This window comes from Dromaius novaehollandiae, chromosome 1 (genome assembly GCF_036370855.1).
Source record: "Dromaius novaehollandiae isolate bDroNov1 chromosome 1, bDroNov1.hap1, whole genome shotgun sequence".
NCBI classification, from domain to species: domain Eukaryota; kingdom Metazoa; phylum Chordata; class Aves; order Casuariiformes; family Dromaiidae; genus Dromaius; species Dromaius novaehollandiae.
Window position 1 is genome coordinate 173,113,951 of NC_088098.1, and position 24,860 is coordinate 173,138,810.

The window sequence follows — 24,860 nt, forward strand, 5'->3', positions numbered from 1 at the left end:
GCAGTTGCAATCTATTTCTAGGTGGTCAGGATCAGCCTAGGAGTTTTAGACACTTAGCAGGTAACCCTGCAAGTAACAAGCACTTCAAGATAAAAGTTAATGCTATGTTAGTTGGCAGCAGCTTCTAATACAAATCAATACTGCATTTAGCAAAACATTGCTCCCTTAGAGATCACAGAATTGGAAATGCAGAAAATGCAGACCTGAAAACTGAAAAGACTTTAAATCCCCAGGTCTGAGAATACTACGGGGTTAACCCAATTTTGTCAAGGACACTTATGCCTTGAGAGTGGAATCAGCTGGTACTGCAAAACTTACCCTACTGCAAAACATAATCTGAAGAAGTCTGAACCTGCAAAAATTGCTCCTCCAGCTGGAGTAGTCAGCTTCCACTACACTCATACAGCTTACGAGTGACTCTGGTGCCTTTATTTTACAAATACCACCAAATGAAATAAGGAAAAAAATGAATATGCCAACTAAACCAGGAAATGGATCAGGAGCGGTTAAGTGAGAGAGGCAGTGGATGTGGGAGACATTTTAAACAAAGATGAAGATGTGAAAAGGGAGCAAAAAGAGGAAGGGAAAAGGCTGGCTGCTCCAGTGGCTCGGGAGGGTGTTAGCAGGAGATGCTGGAGAGGAAAAAAAAATGAAATAGCTCAGACTGATTTTAGGGAGAGGTTTGAAAGCACAGTATTTTGTTGGTGTTTTCTCCTCAGAGTATGTCAATAGTGTGAGCAGGTCACTTGTGTACATAAGTGCTTATACATTCATTTTCTGCTTATCATTTAGCTTTCAGCATCATTTTCAAAAGATCATGGAGATATGCAGAGAGGCTGGAAAAGAGCTTTAAACTTAATTCTTCTTAGTTAGATGTGCAATTGTTTCCAACCCTAGAGGCTGTTCGGACTCTCCATGAAACACTGCACAAATCTGGGTGCTCCTTATCGTCACTGAGGGGCCCGATGACAAGACAGGGCTCGCTGAGATCAGATGTGTTTCTAACGATGAGATAACCAAGCTGGATCACTGCAATTTAAGACAAGTCAAAAAGTACTATTTCCTAAATACAAATAGTATATGAAGTAGGTGCCCCTACCTTATATAAAGTAGGTTCGCAAAGTGCTTTAAAAACGCGGCACTAATCCCTCACGCATTGCACAAGCAACTTCTCCCGCATTTCAGCCACTCTGGATGTGTAGAGGGCTGTTCGCAGCGGTGAACAAAACGCGGAGGGAAGGCAGCACCTATTGGAAATGGGTCTCGGGAAAGACAGCAGAGAAAACACCTTTTCGTTCCCGTAAGCGTCCTCTAACAACCCCCCCCCCCCCAAAAAAAAAAAACAAAAAACCCCCCCCAACCTTCTAACAACCATTTTGCTTGGAAAATTGTTTTTAAAAAATCGCACAGGAAGAGGACGGCCTGCGGAAAGGGACGGCGATAGCACGGCACACCGCCCGCCGGACACCGAGGTACCGGCTGCCCGGGCTAGACGGGGCGATGCCCGCGACCGTTTAACGGACGCACCTCAGGGCACGCGCCCCCTCCCCCCCCCGCCACGAGCAGCTCCCGCGCGGCGCCAGCCCGCCCGGCCGCGCTGGGGCTCCGCCGGGAGGAGGCGGTGGAGCGGGGCGGGGGCGGCGCCCCGTCCGCCCCCCGCCGCCGACAGGAGCCGCCGCGGGCCGGCGGGAGGGCGGCCCAGCGGGCCTGGCCGAGGGACGAGGCCGGGAGGGGAGGCGCGGGGGGAGGGCGCGGGTGGGGTCTGGCTGTGACGGATGGGACAGATGCGATTGAATCTTTCAGAAAAGGGGGGGCCCCGCCGCACCGGCCCGGCTTTAGCCCGCCGCGGTTGGTGCGCTGCTGACAGCCGCCGCGCCCTGCCGCAAGCCCCGGTGGTTCCCGGAGCGCCCGTCGCGGGCGAGCGGCAGCCGCTGGCCCCGGGGCTGGGGGGAGGCGGGCAGCGAGCCGGGCGTGGAGCGCCGTAACTGGCGGAGCGCGTTTCCCTCGCTCGGCAGGCAGCGCCGCGCCGGCGGCGGGCGGGGAGCCTCGGCGGCGCTCGGCCCGGTGAGAGGAGCTGCCCGGCGGGAGGTGAGCGCGGCGGAGCGGGACCCGCGGCCGGCGGCTCGAGGCGTTGCGCAGGCTCCCCGCGGGCGCCGCTGAGGACTGCGGCTCTGCGCCGGCCGCGCCGCGGCGCCCCCCGGCAGCAGGAATGGCGGCCAGGCGCGGGGGCTCCCGCGGCGCTGACGCCCTGTCCCCTCTCTCCGCGCAGGTCGGCGCTGAGCGCGGTGGGCGCCCCCCGAGGGACCGGCCGTGCCGCAGCGCCATGCCCGCCGCTCGCCTCTGGCGATTGCCCACCCTCCTGCTGCTGCTGCTCGCCGCCCGCGCCGCCACCGCCGAGGGCGACGGCTCCCTGCGCCCGCCGGGCCTGGGCAGGCAGAGCCCGGCGGCGGCGGACGCCGTGCCGCAGACGGCCGGGACCCCCGGGCTGCGCGGCGCCGAGCCCAACGCCTCGCGGCCGGCCACGCTGCCCAGGGGCGGGGGGGCCGCCGGCGGGAGGCCGCGCTCGGCCTCGCCCCCAATGTGCACGGGGCAGACGGAGATCAAGGAGACTTTCAAGTACATCAACACCGTGGTGTCCTGCCTCGTCTTCGTGCTGGGCATCATCGGCAACTCCACGCTGCTGCGCATCATCTACAAGAACAAGTGCATGAGGAACGGGCCCAACATCCTCATCGCCAGCCTGGCCCTGGGGGACCTGCTCCACATCATCATCGACATCCCCATCAATGTCTACAAGGTGAGGGGGCAGCGGGCCAAGGGCCCGCGCATGGACGTGGCAGTGCTCCCCGCTGAAACGCCGCCTAGCCCGGTGGGGAGACACTGGGGGCTGAGCCCTAGGCCAGAAACCTGCCAGGGCATGGTACTGGAGGCACATGTCGCCCTTCTGAGTGCCCCCTCTTCTGCCCCAGTCTCAGCCCTTGGAGGCTGGGGTTGGGACTGGGGCAGAGGGGGGCTGTTTGTGGTTGGAGGTGACCTGGCCCTGCAGGTCACCTGGAAACAGAAACTGTCCCAGGGTTGAAGGAAATAAATGAGGAGTGCGTTAGCTTTGTGGCTTCCCTCCCTTTCCCAAGGGATGGAGAGGAGGCAGGGAAGCACCTCTCCTGCCACGAGTGTGGGTACTGCTCAGCTCCTTGTGCTGAAGGAAGCAAGCTTGTTAAAACTGAGGGCTTGACAGAGCGGCGGACAGAGCTTTGCATTTGTTTTAAACATCCAGTGGCTGTGAGATGTGCTGTTGCACTCCTACCAGAGTGTTGCAGCATGAGCAGTTGAGGGGGAGTAAGCCACACCTGCTGCTCTGGCACCTTCTTCACTCTTTAACGTGATAAAGCTTGCCGCAGAAGGAGTGCAATCTATGTCTTATCTATGCAGTTTGAGCAGTCCATTTGTTATTACGAATTCGAGGTGAATGCAACCTCTAGTTAAGATTAGGACTTCTGGGAGGGATGATGGGAAAACAAGACTGCCTTCCACCCCAGAAGTTTACAGTCTAGGTTGCTGAGTGAACATCAGCTATGGCATAAAGTGAACATGAGAGCTCTCGTCTGTCAATTCCTTCTCCTCACTCCATATGCATGGTTTTAAACTCTGGGGTTTGTTACTTTTAGCTTTGGAAAGCCATGTTGAAGTGACAGGTTTCGAGTTTAGTCTTTTATATCAGCTGCAATTACTCCCAGAAGTTGTTGAAAGGTGAGACTGCTGTATCTTTATCCTTCTGAAGATGTGAAGCAGTGAACTTACAATCATCATAATTGTGTCAAACTGTGGAGCTGGATAATATGGATTACATGAAAGTTGCTTCAATTTGTAATTTCAGTAATTTCCATAGTATACATTTATCAGAGTTCTCAGATGAGGCTTCCAGCCTTCTGAGTGAGAGGGGAATTTATGAGAAAAAATACTGAGGATTAACTGTTCTGAGTAACTTTAAAATTGTAAGAAACGGTTAACTGAACGGAAAGATTTTTTTTCCATCCGTTCTTAAGGCAAAAATAGTGTGTCAATAACACAGTTGCTCGTACAGTAACACAATTGCTCCCTGCAATCACAGGGACACAGACACATCAAAATTAAGTACATCAGTGATGAAAAGCAATAATGTGTTGCAGTCCTTATCTTGGTTGAATATCAAGTGTATCATCATGAGTAGGTTGGAGCTGGAGAAATGAAAGGTCAGAGTGCATGCTGATAAATATTATACAAGCTGTAAGTCCAGGGTTCTTACTGTGCTAATAATAATAATGCTAGGAGCTGAGCATAAGCTCTCAGGTGATAAAACTTCCACACTGCCACTCATCTTAACCAAGAGCCCACATTAAAATTACATTATCCATAGAATATTGAGTAAAATATTTACTATTTTAAAATTGGATTTTTGAATAAATGTAAGCAGGAAAAAAACAGACCATAGATTGTATTTATTTGATTTTTCATCAAAATTGAAGCATTTGAGTGTAATTTGAGTTGATAACTTTTTATCAATTCCATATTCCATTTAAATCCACTGCAGAGCTGCCTTATAAGGGACAACACAGTAATGTCATCAAACCTGGCTATAATCAACTAGTAGTATGGGGAAAAAAAGTTAGCAAAGTCTTAGTTTGTAAATCAAGTATACTTAGCAGTTGTAACCTGCAATTTGAAACAACTTTATAAAGTGAATGAAACAGATCTTCAAAATTGCTGTCAGATACACAACTAGACAGCTACATAGAAAAAAAGTGTGTTACGTTTAAAAAAAAGCCATGGGTTTACTCAACAACAGTTGCACTGGAAAGTATGGAAGTGTCTGTGAACACTTTCCAGACAGATCCATAACAGATAACTCAGAATTTTCACTAGGAGCATAATAATTTTATTAGCTATTAAATGTGATGACTGCAAAAGATGTCCCTTGTGAGTATTTAAGTGAAGTGAATATTTAAGTAGCTGAAAAAAATACACCAGTGAAGATACAAATCACTCAGTTGAGGCTACCTAAGGAAAACCAGATGTTACTATATTTTGAGACAAGAAAAAGGCAGTCTAATGTGTAAGATGCTAATTAGTCCATTGCAGTTGATAAATTTGAATGTTGACTAAGACATTTAGCTGCAAATGGAAAATATTGCAAACTTTCAAGCAATCAGGAAGCTGTATGAACAAGTGAATGAGAGGATTTCTGTTCTGGCTTGCAGAACCTGGAAGACCTTTTCAGCTTTCAGGGTCCTGGTAAACAGTGTGGCTTTGGCTGTAACCCCAGAACTGCAAAATGTGAAGTAGAGAAAAGAGTGAGACAATCACTCTGCAGTATGTAATATTATGGCAGCATAGATCCTGTGCCAAATTACTACTAGTTATGTAGGATAGGAAGATGCTTTTATGTCTGGATCAACTGCTTCATTGAAACAGACTGAGTTTGGGTGTCTTCATTAATTCAAGGCAAACACGGCGGCAAACAACAGTTCTGAGTGTGAGCAGAAGAGTAGAGTAGGAAATATTATATTCCAGTGGTCAGTGAGCTTTGTTTGTCCTTCTCTGCACTTAATGCATGGAAGACTTAAAACAGTGGCAGCTTGTTTGCCTGACTGTATAGCTCTGCAGTTCTGGAAGCTTTATGCTCAGTTTCACAAGTTGACAAAGGTGGTAATTCTCATCTGTAAGACATCAAAACAACATGAAGACTGAAAATTCCAAGCTTAATGTTGTTACACAACATTAGCTCTGCCTCCCATGCATATGTCTATAATGATATAGGAGCACATACTTAAAAAAACAGAGTCATTTCTCAATATAATACTATGCCTTCTCTTTTGAAACATAAGCACTTCTCTCTCTCAAGTATAATTTTGTGGTGGTTATTCTCTTGTATGAAATCCAGTATATTATTGTGTTCCAGTAGATTGTTAACAGCAGAGACACTTTTCGCCAGATCATAGTTTTGCTTCAAATGTTCACACAAAGAAATAAATGTGGGGGATCAATGCATAGTCTACAGGCACTTGTGTGGCTTTCTGAACTCTGGCTATTAATTTGCTATGACACAAATGAGTGAGGAAGAATTTATACCTAGAAAAACTGTCACAGATTCCTTTATCTCAGAGCAAGATGTATGAGTGGAAAAAAGAAATTTCCGGGTATGAACAAAAGCCCATCATTATCCAAGCCAGTGATCAAAGGCCAAAGTCAGCTTTGTAGGCAATGATTTCTTCTTCTGTAAGGTATTTTAGAGATTACATTAAAAATATACAGCTAAAGAACATTATATAGAATTGTCAAGCACTGAAAAGATAAGATAGAACAGGTTAGGGACTGCATATCCCATACAGCTTCAGTTCGGCCCCCTTCTTAATCCAGCTGTGCTCTAAAAAAGACAGGGTTTCCATGGAAATGTCTGCATGATGATCTTAGTTATTCTCATGATACAAGTACCTGTAGAGCATGAATCAGCCTGCATTATGATAAAGTTCATCTTTACTAACTTTCCAAAAAAGTCCAAGTGCTTATCTTCAGAGAATATAGTTGTTATTCCTTATTACAGCTCTTTGCCACTAATCCTTCTGGTGTTAAAGAAAGATACAGCCATTTTATTGAGAGAAATGTGCATTATTTCCTTTCTTTCAATGCCTGAACCATTTTCTTGAGCTCTTGCGAAGTTCATCTCTCGGCAGAAATCAAGCATTGAGAATTTCTTACCCAAAGTTTAATCTATGACCATATTAAGTTAGAAGTTTTGTTTGCTTAGCATCCCTGTATGGTCATCAAATGCAGATAGGCACTTAGCAAAGGGTGCTGCAGCCTAAGATCTGAATCGTTTGTTGGAGGAACCTGTCTCTCTCCATAGACTCTGGAGAGGACAGGGGCAACTTTGTTAGTAGTTAGGTGGGAAGAATCTAGCCTGTAGTCGAAGATGCTGGGTAGTAGAAATGTCTGTACATTGTTTGCAGTGCATGATACACTGTTTTATTGATGGATCTCCAAACTGAAATACATTAGGCGCTATCAGTGTAGATTCGTAAGTTTAGAGCAATATTTTTGTTGTGTATACATTTGTCATTCCCTGAAAAGAAGTGTGTGAAAAATTTCAAAACCAGTTTTCATCTTCTTGTTTTTTGCTTCTGCCCTGTTTATACTTACCAACCTTACAGCAATACAGTTTGCTTAATAGTTACTTTTGCCCCAGTCCTTTCACTGCTGTTGTGAGATTGCAGAAACTTTTTACTTTGACAAGACATTATGGAGTTTCTGTCATTTTCCAGATCTCTGTATATTACTTTATTTTAATTCAGTATTTAAGAAAATAAAGTTTATATAAACAGAAGTTACTAATAAAAGAATAGAAAATGCAACTAATTGTTTGCCTCATATTGAGATTTATAATGTTTATCAGACAGACTCAGTAAAACATTCGTAGCTTAATTAGGGAAATGGAAATATAGTTTCTTGCCTAGAAAGACAATTCCTGCCCTGACATATGAATAAATCCTAATTACTGTTAAGTAGTAACACATTTCTTAATGTTGTCCGACCGATCTCTGACCATAAACTTAATTTTCTGAGCAAACTCATATTTAGTTAAATACTTGCTCCTATGAAATACCGAAAATGCTTTACATGCATGAGTCTGCATGACCTCTCTGTCTTCCCAGTGTATCAGGAAAGATAGGAATGTGTCAGTGAGAACCTGCCAGTCATTTCACAAATATATTTTTAAAAGTTGCTTATGAATTAGGTATACAGCTGCATGCCTGATTTCACATGTAACTTTGTGATTTATAATCTGTGAGAATCAAGTCATATTGTACTATGAACTAGACTGACGCTGAATACACACATAAAGTAAGAATTCCTGCTTTGCATGTTCATGTGTGTTCAGTACTGGGACTAGGACACAGACATAAATAAGCAGACACTTTGCTGCATCTTCATGCCCGACCGGATAAAGTCAACGGGAGTGGGTTGGAGCCGTGGCATCAGCTTTCTGGCTGCTGGCCACAGCAGCTGAGCCATCAAGACCAGAATATCACACTCTTATGCTGGCATACTCTCATGCTGGTATATTCCAGCAGTAAATCACTAACATCCTTCTGCTGCTACACAACCGAGAGGAAGTGGGAATTGTAATTCACAGGTGTGTCTCTGACTCACAATGTCTCTTGGGGCTACTTTCATAGCTGTGCAGCTGTCACATCAGTTCAGGCTCAGATCTGTGCCTAGTCTAAGTATTTGCTGGGAGTGCATCAGATGCAGGAACAGTGTTCTTCATAGAACTAGTGTTTTTTATGATTTCACATCATTCTACAATTTATTCTGTCTTTTTCTTATATTTAATTTAATCTAACACATTTCTGTGGCTTAGCAGTTAAAACTTTGCCCATGTGAAATAAGTGACTAGAAGATATTAGAAAAGACCAGTCAGCATATAGCCAGTGGTAGGCCTGTCTTGGCATTTTAGTTCTGAAAACGTAACATTATTTTTCTTTTTACCAATGCTTGGAAGTATCTCATGACTCAAAGTCATTTGTCATTTGTAAAATGGCATTCTCTTTGTGCAAATACTATATCATGAATCTTATGAAAATCTTGCTACCCATACGAAATTTTATTGGACTACATCCATAATTTAGTAAGAATAATCTTTGTTCTTGACCACAAGTGGTGTTCAGTACTTCACACTGGATTTTCACTATACTTCAGTGCAGTTTCTTGAGGAGATGGCAATACACAGGACAAACAGGAACAAACACAGAAGAATGAATCCAACATTTAAAATGTTCTTGCTTTTTCCTTTTGCTTAGGTTAGTTTTTTCAAATTTTTGCTATAAAATATTAACCACTTGGCATATCATGATAGAAGACATTTATGACTCATGTATTAAAATGAAATATGTCAGCTACAGGGTAGATCATATATTTCCAGCCCAGTACAGACAGTCCTGTCCATTCTCCCCCTGGTTTAAGCTGGCTGAATGCAATTCATATTTTGGTGTGTTGCTAAACCAAAACTAATGCACCCTTTCTGTCAGTAAGCTGTACTCACTCATGTGCAGCACTATTATAATCTAGCCATATGGCTCCCAACCTAGAGCTGGCTCAGATCCAGTCTACTTGGGGCACAGGTGAGACTATCTGTGCCTGAGAAACAAGAATTAGTTCTGGGGAAATCTCCGATGTGTGTCTGAACAGTTGTGATTTTAGGGAATAGAGACAGGAAATGCCTTGCACGTGCACCAGCTAGTTCTAGCTAAAATTCTTCAAGTTAAGATCTGTCAAGAAATGTTTGATCAAAGTTCTAAGTTTTGGTTTGGGGAAGAGTAAACTATTTTGATTAAAAAGAGCCTTTTTTGTGAATCATCTCTGGTTTAATATATACAGATATACTTGCTACTAAGTCCTAGATTTTTAGAGCAACTGGGTGTGGTAGGCTGGGGGTTCAGTGCCTCGTTATTATAAATAATTAGTCCAGGCGTCATTCGATTCTATGAAGTGTATATTTAGAATACTTGTAATTACTCACATTGAAATTTTAATAATAGTTGGTTACTATCACCCCCTTATGGCAATTAGAGAAGTCTCCCAGGAGAGACTTTTACTGGAAATAGTTCAATTACGAAGACTGAGTTATTAGCCCACATCACATAAGCAAAACATACTATATATACTGTGGTTATTACAGTCACATCCCTGCTTCCTCTGTTTTATTACCTTCCATGAAATTCTGAAGAAGCATAAATTGTTAGGATTTGTTTTTCTCTTTTATTTTCGTAGAAGTATTGTTCTGTTCAACTCACTTCAGCAGATCGTTGAAGAAATAGATCAAAGTTGGGCTAAGATACAATTTTCCTACTGCTGGTTTTTCAAAGGTCCCATTTCAGCACAGGACTAAAGCAGTTTTGAAGGTGTTCATGAGAATCTTGGTGGGCATTATATAGGGATTTCCAAAAGCATTTAGTCATGCAATACACCTAGCTTCCTTTGGGTTAAAATGTAATGGTACTTAAATCGTATAGGGGTTTTTGAAAAACTGTCTGGATCATGTTCATGTAATTGTTTATCCTTACATGCGTGTGTGTGCTTAAGATTTTTGCTGGATTGAAGCCAATGTGAGCAGGCAACTACATGCCTATCTTGAATCATTTTGGTCCCCAGCAGAATCTATACATTATGATGATTTATTTCTTCTTTTCTTACATCCCCATTGCTAAAGAAGATTCCAAGGAGAGCTGAGTTGCGGGAAAGGATTTGTAATCTCCTTTTGGCAATTATCACTTTTTGTTTCCTCTACTTTTGCATTTTGTAGCCCTCTATCTTCAATAGATCCAAAGGCCTCATTTGTAGAAAGTAACAAAAAACAGATCTCTAGAAATAGGCTTAAATAATGTGACTAATTACAGAAACTCAGACAGTTTACTTCTGTATGTAACAATTGTCACTCTGTTTCTTGGCATAACCTCTATTCTGGAGAGTCTTGCTTTTATGAGGAGCCGAAGGATTTGGCTCCTGCTGTGATGTACTTGAGACATTAGAGTAGCTCACCACAGAGTAGAAAGATCAAATTTGTCTAAAGCTACAGGCAAACAGTTCATAGCATCAGCTGTGAGGAAGGTTTTCGTTGTGTTCCTGAGCTATTCACCCAGTAGATCTTTTTTTTCCTCTAAATTAGCTAAAATGTACCATCAGTGATTTTAACATACAAGATCCAAGAGCAATTCAACCAACCTAAAATTCAGTGTGCTATTGTCTTTATTCAATAGCACATATGAGTATGCTGAATATGCAATTAGTCCTTTTGGTATTGTAATATAGAATCACATCAGAAGCAGTCAACAAAGAACTCCAGTGCAGGGATTCATCGGATCTGTCTTTACCTGCTGCAAGACAGTACAAACTGGTTGTTTAGGCGTCCTGAGTATTCTGTGGAGAGGAAAGGCACCTCCTTAAGGCAATTCTTGTTGTCATCAGATAGTCCCCTGAATTCTACGAGATAAATTGCCCTTCAGTGTTCCCTGAATTCTCAGCTGAGGGAGACACCTAGCTTCAATTAAATCCCACCTCAGGTGTGCGAACATTGGCTTTTCCTCTGTTCTTATCAGTCTCGAGTCATTTTCCGTATTTCTAGTAAATAAATAATTACCTGGAACACTTAAAGAAGAAAAGTAATGAACACCAAAGACAGACAATAGCCAATATAAAGAAGAGGGAAATCCAATCCTACTCATCATTCACCGAGTCATCTTTCACTATAATCACTGAGGTGGTGAAGTTAAAACAGAAGCAAAATGAGTGGAATTTGCAGGGCTTTAACTAAGCGTTTATGCACGTCCTTGTACAGCTAGGGAGTGACTGTGATTCTGCTGCCCAGTTGTTAGGACATACACCTTGGAGACTCCCTTGTGAAATGGTTCTTCCTGACAAAGTTTTACATGCTTGGATAAAACAATTAAGAGAAAAGTTTACTTTGCAGATACAGGAATGATTTTTAAAAGATGGGTCATTTCCAATTGTGCCTGTTTTTTTCTTTTCACAGCTACTTGCAGAGGACTGGCCCTTTGGAGTTGAAATGTGCAAATTAGTACCCTTCATTCAAAAGGCATCCGTGGGCATCACAGTCCTGAGTTTGTGTGCCCTCAGTATAGATAGGTGAGACCCATTTTTCACCACACCGTAAAATTTCTTTTAAATAAGGGCATTGGCTCAAATTCTCCTTTCCATTCAGCTGATGTAATACTAATGAACTGCCTTTAAGCCAATTAAACCACATGGGTTTCTTTACTTTTCATCTGTAAATGTGTCCTGTTACTTCAGGTATCGAGCAGTTGCTTCTTGGAGTCGCATCAAGGGAATAGGAGTGCCAAAGTGGACTGCTGTTGAAATTGTACTGATCTGGGTTATATCAGTGATATTAGCTGTTCCAGAAGCTATAGCATTTGACATGATTACAATGGAGTACAGAGGAAAGGATCTTAGAATTTGCCTGCTTCACCCCACACAAAAAACATCCTTTATGATGGTAAGACACTGATGTTTACATCACACCTTTCTGAAACAGTCCCTTTAATCTTCTCAATGTGCTGTGGATTGAAATGTTCACAAACATATGTGAAATGTATGTGAATATAATGTTCAAATGAAATACAAATTTCTGAAGTATATTGGTTAAAAGAGGGGCATTCAGAAATCTTTATCTTTTTGTGGGCTTTGGGCATACTACTCTCTTGTCCTGTTTCCTCATCTGTAATACACACCTTACACAGAAGTTTTTGAGGACAGGTTGACCAATTAGATTAGACTTTCAAAATGCTCAGCATTCAACTCCTAACAATGCTTTTCTTTTTCCTTCTAGTTTTACAAACAAGCTAAAGACTGGTGGCTGTTCAGCTTTTATTTCTGTTTGCCATTGGCCATCACGGCATTTTTCTATACTCTGATGACTTGTGAGATGTTAAGAAAGAAAAGTGGGATGCAGATAGCTTTAAATGACCACTTGAAACAGGTAAAAATTTATCCCTGACAAGTCTGCTGACTACAGAGAGACTGACAATAGCAACTTTAATAACTTACATGCCATGTCATTATTCTCCTCTTAAATGATAATTGTGAAGTTCCTACTAAGGAGAAGTTTACTAGTAGTGGTACTGCTGAACTTGTATATATCAGAGTGCTCGTATTTCTCAGATTTCCCTCAGAAATCTGAGACTTTAACTGACAGTCACAAAACTATTTTTTATTTCTTCTTCACAATTATGAGAGCTGGATATTTTCCAATGAAAACTAAAATTTCACTGTAATTTAGAAGCTGGTGCTGTAAGAATGCTATTTTGAGTCAGTTTCATGCCAAACGGTAGGAAGGTTAGCAGTATGTCAGAACAAAACACATTCCATAAAACTAGTAGTGCACCAAACAGAATTAACATAAGTAACTTAAATTAAACTACATTTGTACTATAAAGTGCATTTGTGATCCTTTTTAATAGCTTTTTAGTTTGCATGCTAATTTGCAATGTCATTAGTGTAAACAAGCATGGTCCTCTTCTCTCATAGTCCCCACAGGATATTTAAAATCAGACCTGAAATCAAAGCACAAGAAAATACAGTTCAAAACAGGCTGGCATTTGAAAGTGGTTGAGCAAAAGAATTTCTTTTTTATCTTAATTTAGGTGTTTGTTTGTTTGCCCTTGATTTTTCATATTATAGTTCATAATTTTTTAAATTGGAGATACAGAGAATCTGTGCAAGGCACTAAAACGATAGAAGAGATCTCAAAGTGAAGTACATATTCCAAGAAAATAAGATACTCAGATGTTCTTCTAACTCATATTTTGATAGCTTTTTTTTTGCTTATCAAACATTTTGATACTAAAAGACAACAACAATGGAGCGAGAGACAGAAGCTACAATGCTATTCTTTCCAATTTTGTTTTCAGAGACGTGAGGTGGCCAAAACTGTGTTCTGTCTGGTGCTTGTTTTTGCCTTGTGTTGGCTGCCACTTCATTTAAGCAGAATATTGAAACTCACTATTTATGATCAGAAAGACCCAAATAGATGTGAACTTTTAAGGTGAGACTGCAAAATGCCTGTGTACTGCTAACTTTATTTATTCTCGCTAAGCATATTTGGATTTCCTAATGAACTAATTTCTTCTGTGTGTCTGAAGATCTCTCTGTTTGTTCACCGTGTATGCTCTGGTTTTACTCCAGTGGCAGAGTCAGGAAATTACAAGGAGTCCCAGGAGCACATGGCTTCTGTGCTGTTTGTCTTGTCTTCCTCCTGATTCTTTCTGGATCTGTCCTACTGCCTTGTTACTTGCCTACACTGTGTCCCCATTCTCGCTTTCAACAGAAAAGCTAGGATTAAATTGGTGAAGAAAACATGATAAATCTTTCCTCCCCAAAATTAAGGTGATTGTATCTTCTGTAATTACTTTCATGATAATGGCCTAATGATTCAAACTTTATTATGAAGCATAGTTATTACCTCTGTGAGCTCATCCTAGTCATATAAACTGTGTTCCTATTATTATATTTAATAGTCTTGGTGAGTAAAGCAGAATCCAAATTCTATGTTACTAAGCTCTACTAAGCCTTTTCAGAAAAAATGAGAAGTATCTCACTTACTTTAATTTTCCCACAGCTTTTTTCTTGTGATGGACTACATTGGTATTAATATGGCTTCCCTGAATTCCTGCATCAATCCTATAGCTTTGTATTTAGTGAGCAAAAGATTCCAGAACTGCTTTAAGGTAAGAGACTCTGCAGCTGCTCCTTTGGTTAAAACATGATATCAGCGGTAAAATTCTTTCCATAACATGCACAAAGTGCTTTAAATGGTAATTAAATGTTACTTTAAATTTTAATTGGGTTATGATAGGTATTCTCTCCCTCTCCCACTGAAGCTACATAGAAAGAAATTAAAGATTCATAGGGACAAAAAGAGAAAGCAAAAGAGAAGAGTGTATAATAAACCTTCTCATCACCATGCTAATCAGGCTACATCAATTCCTGACTGGAGCTGGCAAACAGCTTCTCTGCAACAATTCACGTAGACACATCCTCTGTAACCTAACACAGAGGACACTGACTGCAGATTCCCTGCATCCTGACTGAGCACTTGAGGCAGTTATGTAACAAAGAGGCTATCAGTATGCTCTCGGCCCTTTCCCATAGCTCCATTTAAAAAGAAAAGTTGGGCCTTTTCATAGTTTTGCCTTGGTTTGAAAGAAGAGTCGTGGGCACTAATTCTCTGCATAGGATTTGAGGCTCTGGATCCCATGTGGAGTGCAGCCCAATTCTACCGTCTTCCACCAGCCCTTCAGCCTTCTAGCAGCCCAGCTCTATCAATTCTGCTCGGAAAATGTCCAGATTTGATGCCCAACAGCACCAGAGTGTGGCGGTTTTAGAGCATTCCTGAGGCCCCTAACTGTCTTTAGGCCCTTTATCAGGATTCTTATTTTGCTTAGCACAAAGTCTTAGATTTCTCTTTTGGTACCAAGCATTTAACAGTTGGGCACTGCGAGGCCTATTGCCAGGTTGTCCAAATCCTTTACTAGCTATACCCTTCAGTCAGAAATAAGTCAACTCAATATCTAGTAGTGTTGTGATATTTCCCTCATAATTATGGTAGGACATTTTACAGAGGCTTTAGTGTGAGTCTTATCTTCCCTGTCTACATTACTGACTCCCTGAACTACTGTAGTCGAGAGTACATCATCAAGATCTATAGAACTGGGTGCTGAGTTTGGAACAAGTAGACATGAGGAGAGGAAAATTCCATGTTGGAAACCATGTAATACCTGCTTATCAGGAGTCCCAAAAGGACTTTCAGCACCCAAAGAGCAGACAATACCATCAGCAAAGGGACTGCAGTACATCTGGGAGTTTTTTGAACTGTAGTTTTTTTGCCATTCTCTTGCTTGGTTCTTTTTTTCCCCCTAAAAATCAACTAAATAGCAGCATCTTACTCAGGAAGTTTAGATTACTGTGCATACATTTTTACAGGAAAGATTCTTGGAGAAATGACAAGAAGGAGTCTAATTTTATTTTCAGGTGCATCTAGAATTGCAGATCACACTCAGACTGATACGCCTGTGGACAGAACATTATTCTTCCTGCCATTCAATCCTCAGATTATTAATGGGATATCTCAGTAATTAGTAGGTTGTCATTTGGGCAAAGCAGAACTTAGCGATATTTCTTGGCTTACGCTGTAACACAAAAGTGATAGCTTACCCATTTTCCATTTCCTACTTTACCACTGAATTAGCACAGTGTTTCAATGCATTTTGCAACATTGGCAAAACAAAATGATGTTGAATGTTTATTCCTTCTATTTTAACAGTCATGTTTGTGTTGCTGGTGCCAATCCAAAGATCTGTTGTCCCTGGAGGAAAGGCAGTCCTGTTTAAAGTTCAAAGCTAATGATCACGGATATGATAATTTCCGTTCCAGTAACAAGTACAGTTCTTCATAAAACAGGCATAAAAGGTATATTCTCTTAAACTAATGCTGGTGCCTTTTTGAGTAAGAGTGGCAATTACTTTTGATAGGAGAAAAGAACCTTTAGAAAAATCGTTTTGTGTTTGCACAAAAAAGGAAATCATAAATAATAATTGCCCAAAATCTGTGTAACTTTCAAAATCACAGACATTTGTAAAATGGTCATTTATAGAACATGAAGAAAAACATAGAAATAACAGGTCATTGTTAGCACTTGAATACTTCTGAATCAGCACTTCCAAATGATCCCCACTTCCTGTATATTAAACAATCATTTGTATTAACTATAACAGTTGTAGGAACTGGAGTTACAGTAATTAGTAAGTAGTATAATATAACTTTAATTGGATCAATGCCAGTATTATATATAACTCCACACATTATCTTTTATAAAGCAGATTAACAACCATCACTATTGTTTTTAAAAAATAAAACCCAAAATATTTTGTAATACAGATTTAAATATAAAAAAGTAGACTTTTTACTGGGGTATTGTAGAGGTAGCTAATAAAAATATTAAAGGCTGCAGTTGCAAGTGCATTGCACTTTGATGATTGTTTTTACCTACTATTTTTACAAGGAACTTGCAAGACCTCTATAAATACCATTCTGTCACCAGTTTGTATGTTCAGTGCATTTGGCAGCACTTTGGATATGATCACTATTTCACTGTCTCCATGTTATCTGTGTTTCATATGACAGCAGAGGAGAGAAAAACACTTAAAAGCAAATGCGTATAGTCATAGAACTGCAGAAACTATGGCTAATATTGGAAACTAGCTATTTTTAACTGAAAACAAATTGGTTGTGTCCCTTGTTGACTGTGGGCATTTGAGAACCTGATGACTGTTTACTCAAGATTCTTTTGCAATAAATTACAACTGTTGCAATCCAAATACTGTTTTGGGGCAAAATCCTTTAGAAATAGCAGATAGTACAAAATGTAACAAAGCAAAACAGAGGGAGACAGTGAATTTGAAGTTCTATTTGCATTTAGATTTTAATCTTCATAAAGAAAATAATTCACAGACTGTACTTCTAAGAAACAGTACTATGTAGCACACTAGTCTTCATACTCTTTCAGGATATGCTTTACTTCTGTAGTTCCATGCTTATGGGCTTAAGAAGGTGTGTGATTATTTTCTGCTTCTGTAAATAGTTTAGTGAAGCATAATAAATTGTAAAGTATTAAAATATGGGCAGGACCCTGTAAGAAAACGGAAAGGTAAAGATGCCTGTAGTAAACATGATGCTTATTGCCGGGAGCAATTCACATTTTGTACATACGTGACAGGTCATTCTTTGGCTTTTCATTTCCTACTAATTTGTTGCAGATGTCCCCAAAGACTTATTAACATATTTTGTGCACTAAGGCATGAGATTTTCAAGAAAAAATATCATATAACATGCTTTTTTAAAAGCAGTGTTTTCAGTAGACATGATATCTTATTATAATAGAAATATTTATCAAAACTCAGGAATTTTTTTAATTTCCAAATTTCATATGTAAGGATTTTTACCTTTTTATCAGCCTTGATTAACTTCAGATATTTTTTAATCAAGTGCCTTAAATATGCTCAGGTTGAAAACAGGTTTCACAAAATCTTCAGCTGGTGTTGCCTGGAATGAGGATCATCTCACCTGACTTTAGGCATCTACAGCATACCTTGTAGACACCTAAAAATAGGTAAGGTGAACCCCATTTCTGGTATTGCCCCATCAAAAGCTAATGACTCTATGCCTGTATAAACAAGCTGAGGACCTATGCACATGCATTGGAGCATGTGCATGTGTGTGTATGTAAGTGTGTGTGCAAGTGTGTATGTTTTCTACCATTAGGTTGCTGTTACCATCTTTCTGTAGCACATACACCGAACTGCTAAAATGCTAAACTTTTATGAATATAAATCTACTTAAAGTTTTGTTCATTAAATTTTTACCAAGAAAATAAGTCACAATGATGTTCTTTGCCAGTTCCTAAATTGTTAAGTAGAAGTTTAGGATTTTAAATGAAATTAATTCATTTTCTTCTATCCAGGAAGGTAATAATTGACTAGTTTGACTATAAAAATATTAATCATACTTGTTTACACAATAACTTTCTCATGGTAAGCCGTGAATATCACTCCACTTCACCCTGCCTGCAGGTATTTCTGTGAAATGCATTTCATCTATTAAGAATGGATAATCAGTTAAATCCTAAGTTTGATACTGGTCAGTGTTATTTTCCTCAAGTTATATCATTACAATATTGTACATGTATATTATTGTTATTTTTATTTAAAATATAGCTGTTATATTGGCAACCGTGTAACATACTTTTGTTTTGCCTGGACTAATTCCCTGTTAAGTCCTCCTAAGTCAGACATTTAGGTTTTGCAGACGAAGTGCATAGATACTGCCTACTTTTCAGGAATAATATATACTTATTAGCACACTTTTTTCCGTTTTTTTTTTTTTTCAGTATTTTTCAAAGCAGTATTTTTACTGAAGCTCTCATTTCCTATAATAAAAATTTAAAAAGTATGCTCTCATACACTTAGAAGAATATACAGGAGAATTCAGATGTGCCTATGTTCTAGCTAGAATTGAATCTCTCATACTGAAGACAGGCATTCTCAAAAGTCCTCAGTACAGGTTTATTCCTGAATCTACTGAAGTATTCACTTCAATTGGAGCAGAATTAGGGTGAAACATGAGCTTTTTAAAAACACCTGTATAAGGATTTTTTTTGACAAAGGAGTTGTCTAGAAAAGTTAGAAAGTAAAAGCTCTTGCAGTAAACAGCCTGTATAAGGCTAACTAGTTCAGCCTCAAACAGGGGGTTGCGTATAGCAGAAAAACTGAAGAGGGACATGTGCATCTTATATAGGAGTTTGGTGCACTTGGTTGGAGTGGTTTGACATAAAGGAAGTGTCATCAGGCCCAGTGGCCTGAAGAGTTAACACAGAATGGCTTGAGATGAAAAAATAAAATGAACTACAGGACATCTCTGAGTTTTGGCCTTCAGATAATGGTTAGATTTTACTTCCTCAGCCGCTCTGAATTCTGTCTGCATACAATGCTCTGAGAATTCAGAGAGGGAATTTCAGACTGGGTGGACTGAACTGATAACACTGGTACTACACCTCGGAGAATAAAATGCAAAATTCAACGCGTATGGAGCATCTACTGTGAGCTGTCATATTTCACTATCCCAAACTGTCCCTTACCTGAGACACAGTTGGCTTAACAAGAGAATGTTGTATGTACTGAAATAAAAATGTTAAAAGGATTTTTTTTTATTGTTCTGTATAGCTGTGTAAAATAATTCTATATTTCATTTTCTGTGGTCACTTAAAATAGTAACTATTGTGGTTCACACAGTGTAAACAAACTAAATTACCAATAAAATATTTGTAATTTTGATTCGTTAAGAAAAGATGTCTCTGACCTTTCTTCTTCTACAGGATCTCATTTAATTATTTAACAGTGACAGTAATGTAAAAACGAAGTAAGTATTTCAGAATTAAAAATCAAACCCTAGTGTGAACTAACCTTATACTGCTGGTTGAAAACTGGAAAGAGTTCAGACTTGCATACTCATTGCAAAACTGTCTGATGTTTTTTGGAAGAATCAGTCATGCCTATCTTTGCTCTACTTGTTTTTGCTCAAAATGTCAGTTGCAATCTCTTCCCTACACACCCATATATAGTAACAAATCCTCCTATGTTAGGGACATAACAAACAAAAGCCATTAAACTTTTAATTCATTAATTTAGAAATGGAGGCATTCTGTGCTGGACTATGCCTCATGAAAACCATCATCTCTTTGCAAGGTGACAGTGTAATTTTGTGCATATTTTTGATTTCCCTTTCTTGAAGCAATGGAAAACAGTATCAGACAATATATGCTGTAGTCGGTCACATATATATTTTTATATGCTTGCAAAATCTGTACATCCCAAAATGTGTTTGTTGTTATTGCTGTTGGTTTTGTTCCGGATAGTTAGGTTTCCTTCTGTTTAGTTGGTGGCCTGCTGCATCCATATAGATTTGTCTTTTCTCATGGTCTTATGGACCTTACTGAATAGTTTCAAGTTTCCTGTGCTTGGAACAGAGGCACCTGTAGAGATGAGATGCCTTGTAAGTAAATACTCTGCTTAGTATCTCTCCTGCCCTCTTCACTTCCCATTCCTTCATCTTTGGTCCTCAGTAATACTATGTCCAAAGTCTTCACCAACCATTCCTTACAAAAAAACATTTTTTGCATATTTGTTTTAGATCCTGCAACTTCGTATATGCAGGCCATAGCCCTCACACCCGAGCTAGCTTACTCTCTGGCCACAACTTGCCGCTATTTGTCTCATCCTCAGTTTTATCTACTGTAGTCTTGGTTGTTTCATTTAGGGGATTAACTGTGCAGTTTGTTGTCAGTTTTCTAAACACAGTAGAACTTGCATAGCAACATGGATATACATGCAGATAACGTTCTTCAAAGGCTGACTCACCCTGGCCACTCTGAGAAGGGTAGATTTGGCACTCTGGTGTTGGTAGAGCAGTTTGGTCAACTGCCAACCTGTGGCTGGGTCTGTTCGATGGGATGATTGTGTCCAGCCCATCACCCCTCCCGCAAAGGGGACGGAGCAGCAATTAGGGTAGCAGAAGCAGGCAACACTTGTTTAACTTTTTACTGCGTGTTCCTGCAGAGGATTCAAAACTAAGCCATGTTCTCCTGGTCACCTTCCTTCTCAGTCAGCAGTGGTAAGATTACTGTATTCCATAGCCGCAGGTGGTCAGATGATTTATTGGTTTGCAATTACTAACTTAAAGATGCCATCAATAAAACCCTAGTATCTGCCTGGTCTGTCAGTCTTTCTATGTACTCTCATCTGGCTGTGAAGGAGATCCCAAAGTTCACCCTCACCACTGAAAAAACATCCCCAGGCTCCTTTTCTTCTCTTGAGCAACAAAACTTGGAAAGAGAAATCTAGTATAGCTAAAGGAACAGTCTTCAGAAAAATCTTTTACCTCAGCAGTCAGTATCCTAAACCTGTGAATCCTTTGTGGCAAGCCAAAGATATGTTAATTATGGGAGGCAGTGACTGGAAGGAATTTTTACCATAGTAATGTGGTAAATAGTTTGATAATGCTGTAGTTCATCAACCTCTACAGGGAGCTGTGTATGTTAGGAGGTGGAAGGATGCAAAAAAAATTTCAAAACAATAATATGAAAAATATCAGACTAATACTTAGAGTGTGCCTGTCAGTGGCTATCTGCTATTACTGTAGCAGCGCTGCCATGAAACTTTCCATCCCACATTGCCATGCTATAAGAGGGCCCTGGAAAAAGTGAGAGTCAAAACCTGAAATCAAGTAAAACCTGAAAGGAAACACTGTTACGGAATTAGGTTAACGATATTTTCTTCACAAACCCACATTTTCCAGAATTTGCTTCTACTTGTTCTTTCTGCTCATGGCGGGAGATGGGGCAAGTGGTGTTTGCTGCTCCTTTTACCTTTTTATGACCTTCGTTTCCCAAAGTTTGCAATAATTAACAAGTCTGGTTGCCCTGGACTACTCAAACGGATCAGTGGTGAAAGTGAGGGAACCAAACAATGGCTCCCTGTTGAAAATGCCAGGAAAAAGAATAATGACAAGGACTGGTTCAGCACATGCCCAGCCTTTGCAGTAGGAGGAGAAAAACATGCCAAGCTAAGAAAAACAGAATTGGTGGATTTTGTAGGTTTTATTTCTTTGGAGCTCCAAATGTGATGGCAGAATTCATGCAAACAGGATTATTTTTTGATAAAACTGAACTGAAAATGCACCGTAGTTGCTAATGGGTGTTCACTTCACAGGACCAGACTACAGCTTGCCGAAGTTATATGGAGCCTTTTCCTGAAGTCCGTATACAGCAGATATCACATCCTAAAGCATTAACTTTGATACTACAGATTTGGTACTGTTGCTCTTCTTAACTTGTTAACATAGATGTAGTGTGAGTGGTTCACCTCTGCTACCTAATACCTGCAGTAATCTCACACGCAACACACACACAATGTTGATATTTATGTTTATACATACATATATATATGTACACACAAACATAAAATATAGTACATATCATGTACTATACATTATATGCATAATACAGAATGTATTTTTGATTGAAGTGGTTTTGTCAGAAAAAGTTGTTCCAATAAAATAGAGCATTTTTACAAAATCATACTGATTTGAACAAAATATACCCACCTCCATTTTTTTAATATCTGAGATGTGCTATGACTTTGATTTCCTATTTTAAATTTTATTTTAAGGGTTCTTTCATATTTTGAAATAATTTTACATTAATTTATGGCATAACGTTAATAACATGTAAACTATGAATGTCTTATTTACCTAACTGTTGGAGTAGTCTGTTGTATATTTTAATGTTGTGTTCATAATCATTAGTAGTAAAATCCACTAAGCACTGACAAAAATATTTCTGTTGTTTTATGACTTGGATATCTACTCATAACAATAAAAGTTTGGCATAGTGACAAATAATGCACTACTATATGCTATGCAAAATTATGTAAAGGAATTAAAATTAAATCTGAGAATTTAAGTGAAATTCATAATTAATATCTGAAATTCCAAAGAGAAGTTATGCAATCATTTTATAATTTTATTACACTAATTTTAATATATTTTATAATTTAGAATGTTATAACTTGTAACCATTTTATGATAACAGAAAAACATTCTCTTTGGCAAAAATTTTTATTCTGATACGAATTGAAAACAGATTGTAAAACATGAAACGAACCATGAAATGAATATTCTGCTGCAACCACCTGCATAGATTTTGAAGATATTTCCCGTAGGACTGACTACTAAAATTCTCTTGTAAAATTTGTTTACCCAAATTTTGTGCTAAGGAAACAACAGGCAAAGAATAGGTGTGTTCCTGGAAAAGTTAATTTTTGCAACCCACCTAATGTTACTATCTTGAAAGCATTTGATCTTTGTACAGGTGCTCATGCTTGAGCTGAGGTATTTTACTTACAAAAGTCTTCATAGGAAAGACAATTTAAGTCACACATATGTGAGGGCATTTGATATTTGTTTACATATATATGTAATTTATGTAAGAAAATGTAACAAATTATATTTTAGTTGACTAAAAAATGAATTGTGATATTTAATATACAATTAAAATACATTTAATATACTGTATACTATAGATACTCATACGTGTGTGTTTTTATCTGTGTGTGTATATATACTATATATATGCATATATATCTCTGTATATATACAGATATATACATATATCTGTGTGTATATACATATAGATGTGTGTATATACATATATACATATGTATACACATATATATGTATACATACATATACACACATATATATATGCTTGATCACACACATATTACATAAGTACAGGTATAATTACATTTACCAAAATGCTAGTCACATTGAAAGAAGCAGAAAAGACTAGAGAAGCTATAGCTGGGAGTAAACAAATTTCTAGTAAATAGATCTGTTGAAACTTCCACTCTGTTTTTGTCTACTCAAGAGGTTACAGTAGTTCAGACCAGCTTTGATACAAATATCCACAGTTTTTCAAGGATTCAAAGTCTGACCATGATTACTCCAGTCTTTCCAATGAGTTTTAAAACCTGGAGTGCAATTATGCTTCATGGCACTGTTAAAAAAGAGTTGTACAGAAAAGTTGCCAACCCTGGGCTCTTGACCAAATTCCAATTTAAATAATTACAACCTGCTTGCTCTGCTCTTCTGCCTTCCCATCAACCATAGTGCAGATTAGAGGAGCACACTGCCCTGTTCTGGAGTTTCGCACTTTGCACTGAGACATCTGCTATGTCTCACACTGGAGGTGACTGTATTTTGATGCTAGAAAATGGATGAGTTCCAAATACCTCATCAGTTCGTAAAGTACTGGCGGATGTTTCAGAAAGAAAGGCAAAATTTAAATGTAAAACTAGTATCTTAACACTCGAGCTTTCTTTCAATATGTCAGCTCAATGTTAAGTGGATCTAAATCTCTCCTGTTTTTACAGACTGTTGAGGAGTTTTATAAACATAAGCTTTAAAGGGCTTTTAAATGTGTAGCTTTTATTTGTATAGCTAGAAAGATTTATTATGCTCTGGAATCCATTAAATAATATTCAAGTACTTTGAATAGGCATTAGGCATGTCCACAAGGTTGGGTGTAAAAAGTCAGGAGCTGCAGAGCTCAGCACTGCAGCAGGCTAAGGTGGCTGCACTGCTTGGAGAGCAGAACAGGCTCACATCCATTCAACTCAAAACTTGGGCAGAGTGAGCTCAAGTCAGTCTGCTCCCATCCATCCTTCCTAAGTGCTATGTAACTACTTGCTAAGACAAGCCTAAGTGCTTGAACCGTTAGGCTATACAAATATAACAAGATCATCACCACCCATTCCTTTAATGGCCATATTAAAAAACAAAACCAAAAGCCACTGTGGGTATTTTAAGGGGATTGATCTACGGACATACACTGTGTGTATTCAGAATATGCCTGCCGGAGTCGTTTCTCTTGAGAGGGCTTAGATGATACTCCATGTAGTTTTTTTGGTCCCAAATTGTCTTACATAGCAGATAGATACAACCTGCCCAGGGCAGAGCACTCTGAGCCTGCACATAAGCGGCACTAATGCCCCTGCAGAAATTTCAGATGAAAATAGACACCTGCCTGTTAAATTTAGATGGCATCTAAGTAAAGTCTTTTTGGACTTATGCACCTAACGTCAACCTGTGCCTTTCTCTAAGAGCTGAACATAAATCTCAATAGATCTGTAAAGGATTTA

General features: G+C 39.6%; 1 protein-coding gene across 4 annotated transcripts; it reads left to right on the top strand.

Annotated features, from left to right (window-relative positions):
* The first annotated feature begins 1,672 nt into the window (after nt 1–1,672).
* On the top strand, nt 1,673–23,239 carry EDNRB (endothelin receptor type B). 4 transcript variants are annotated; one of them, XM_026120872.2, is made up of 9 exons: nt 1,677–2,088; nt 2,270–2,797; nt 11,564–11,676; nt 11,842–12,046; nt 12,380–12,529; nt 13,461–13,594; nt 14,168–14,276; nt 15,872–16,017; nt 21,870–23,239. In XM_026120872.2, the coding sequence occupies exons 2-8, from the start codon at nt 2,324–2,326 to the stop codon at nt 16,001–16,003; spliced, it is 1,317 nt and encodes a 438-aa protein (XP_025976657.2). In that variant the 5' UTR covers nt 1,677–2,088; nt 2,270–2,323; the 3' UTR covers nt 16,004–16,017; nt 21,870–23,239. The 4 variants fall into 4 exon arrangements, with proteins under 4 accessions (XP_064360796.1, XP_025976657.2, XP_025976655.2 ...); XM_026120870.2 differs by lacking the exon at nt 21,870–23,239 and adding an exon at nt 17,611–19,449; XM_064504726.1 differs by lacking the exons at nt 15,872–16,017; nt 21,870–23,239 and adding an exon at nt 15,580–15,843 and having other exon boundaries at nt 1,673–2,088.
* Nucleotides 23,240–24,860: the final 1,621 nt, after the last annotated feature.

Coding starts and splice junctions, on each gene's coding strand:
- EDNRB (XM_026120872.2), top strand. CDS start 2,324: ATGCCCGCCGCTCGCCTCTGGCGATTGCCCACCCTCCTGCTGCTGCTG. Junction 2,798..11,563: donor TCCCCATCAATGTCTACAAG/GTGAGGGGGCAG, acceptor TTCTTTTCACAG/CTACTTGCAGAGGACTGGCC. Junction 12,530..13,460: donor TAAATGACCACTTGAAACAG/GTAAAAATTTAT, acceptor TTTTGTTTTCAG/AGACGTGAGGTGGCCAAAAC.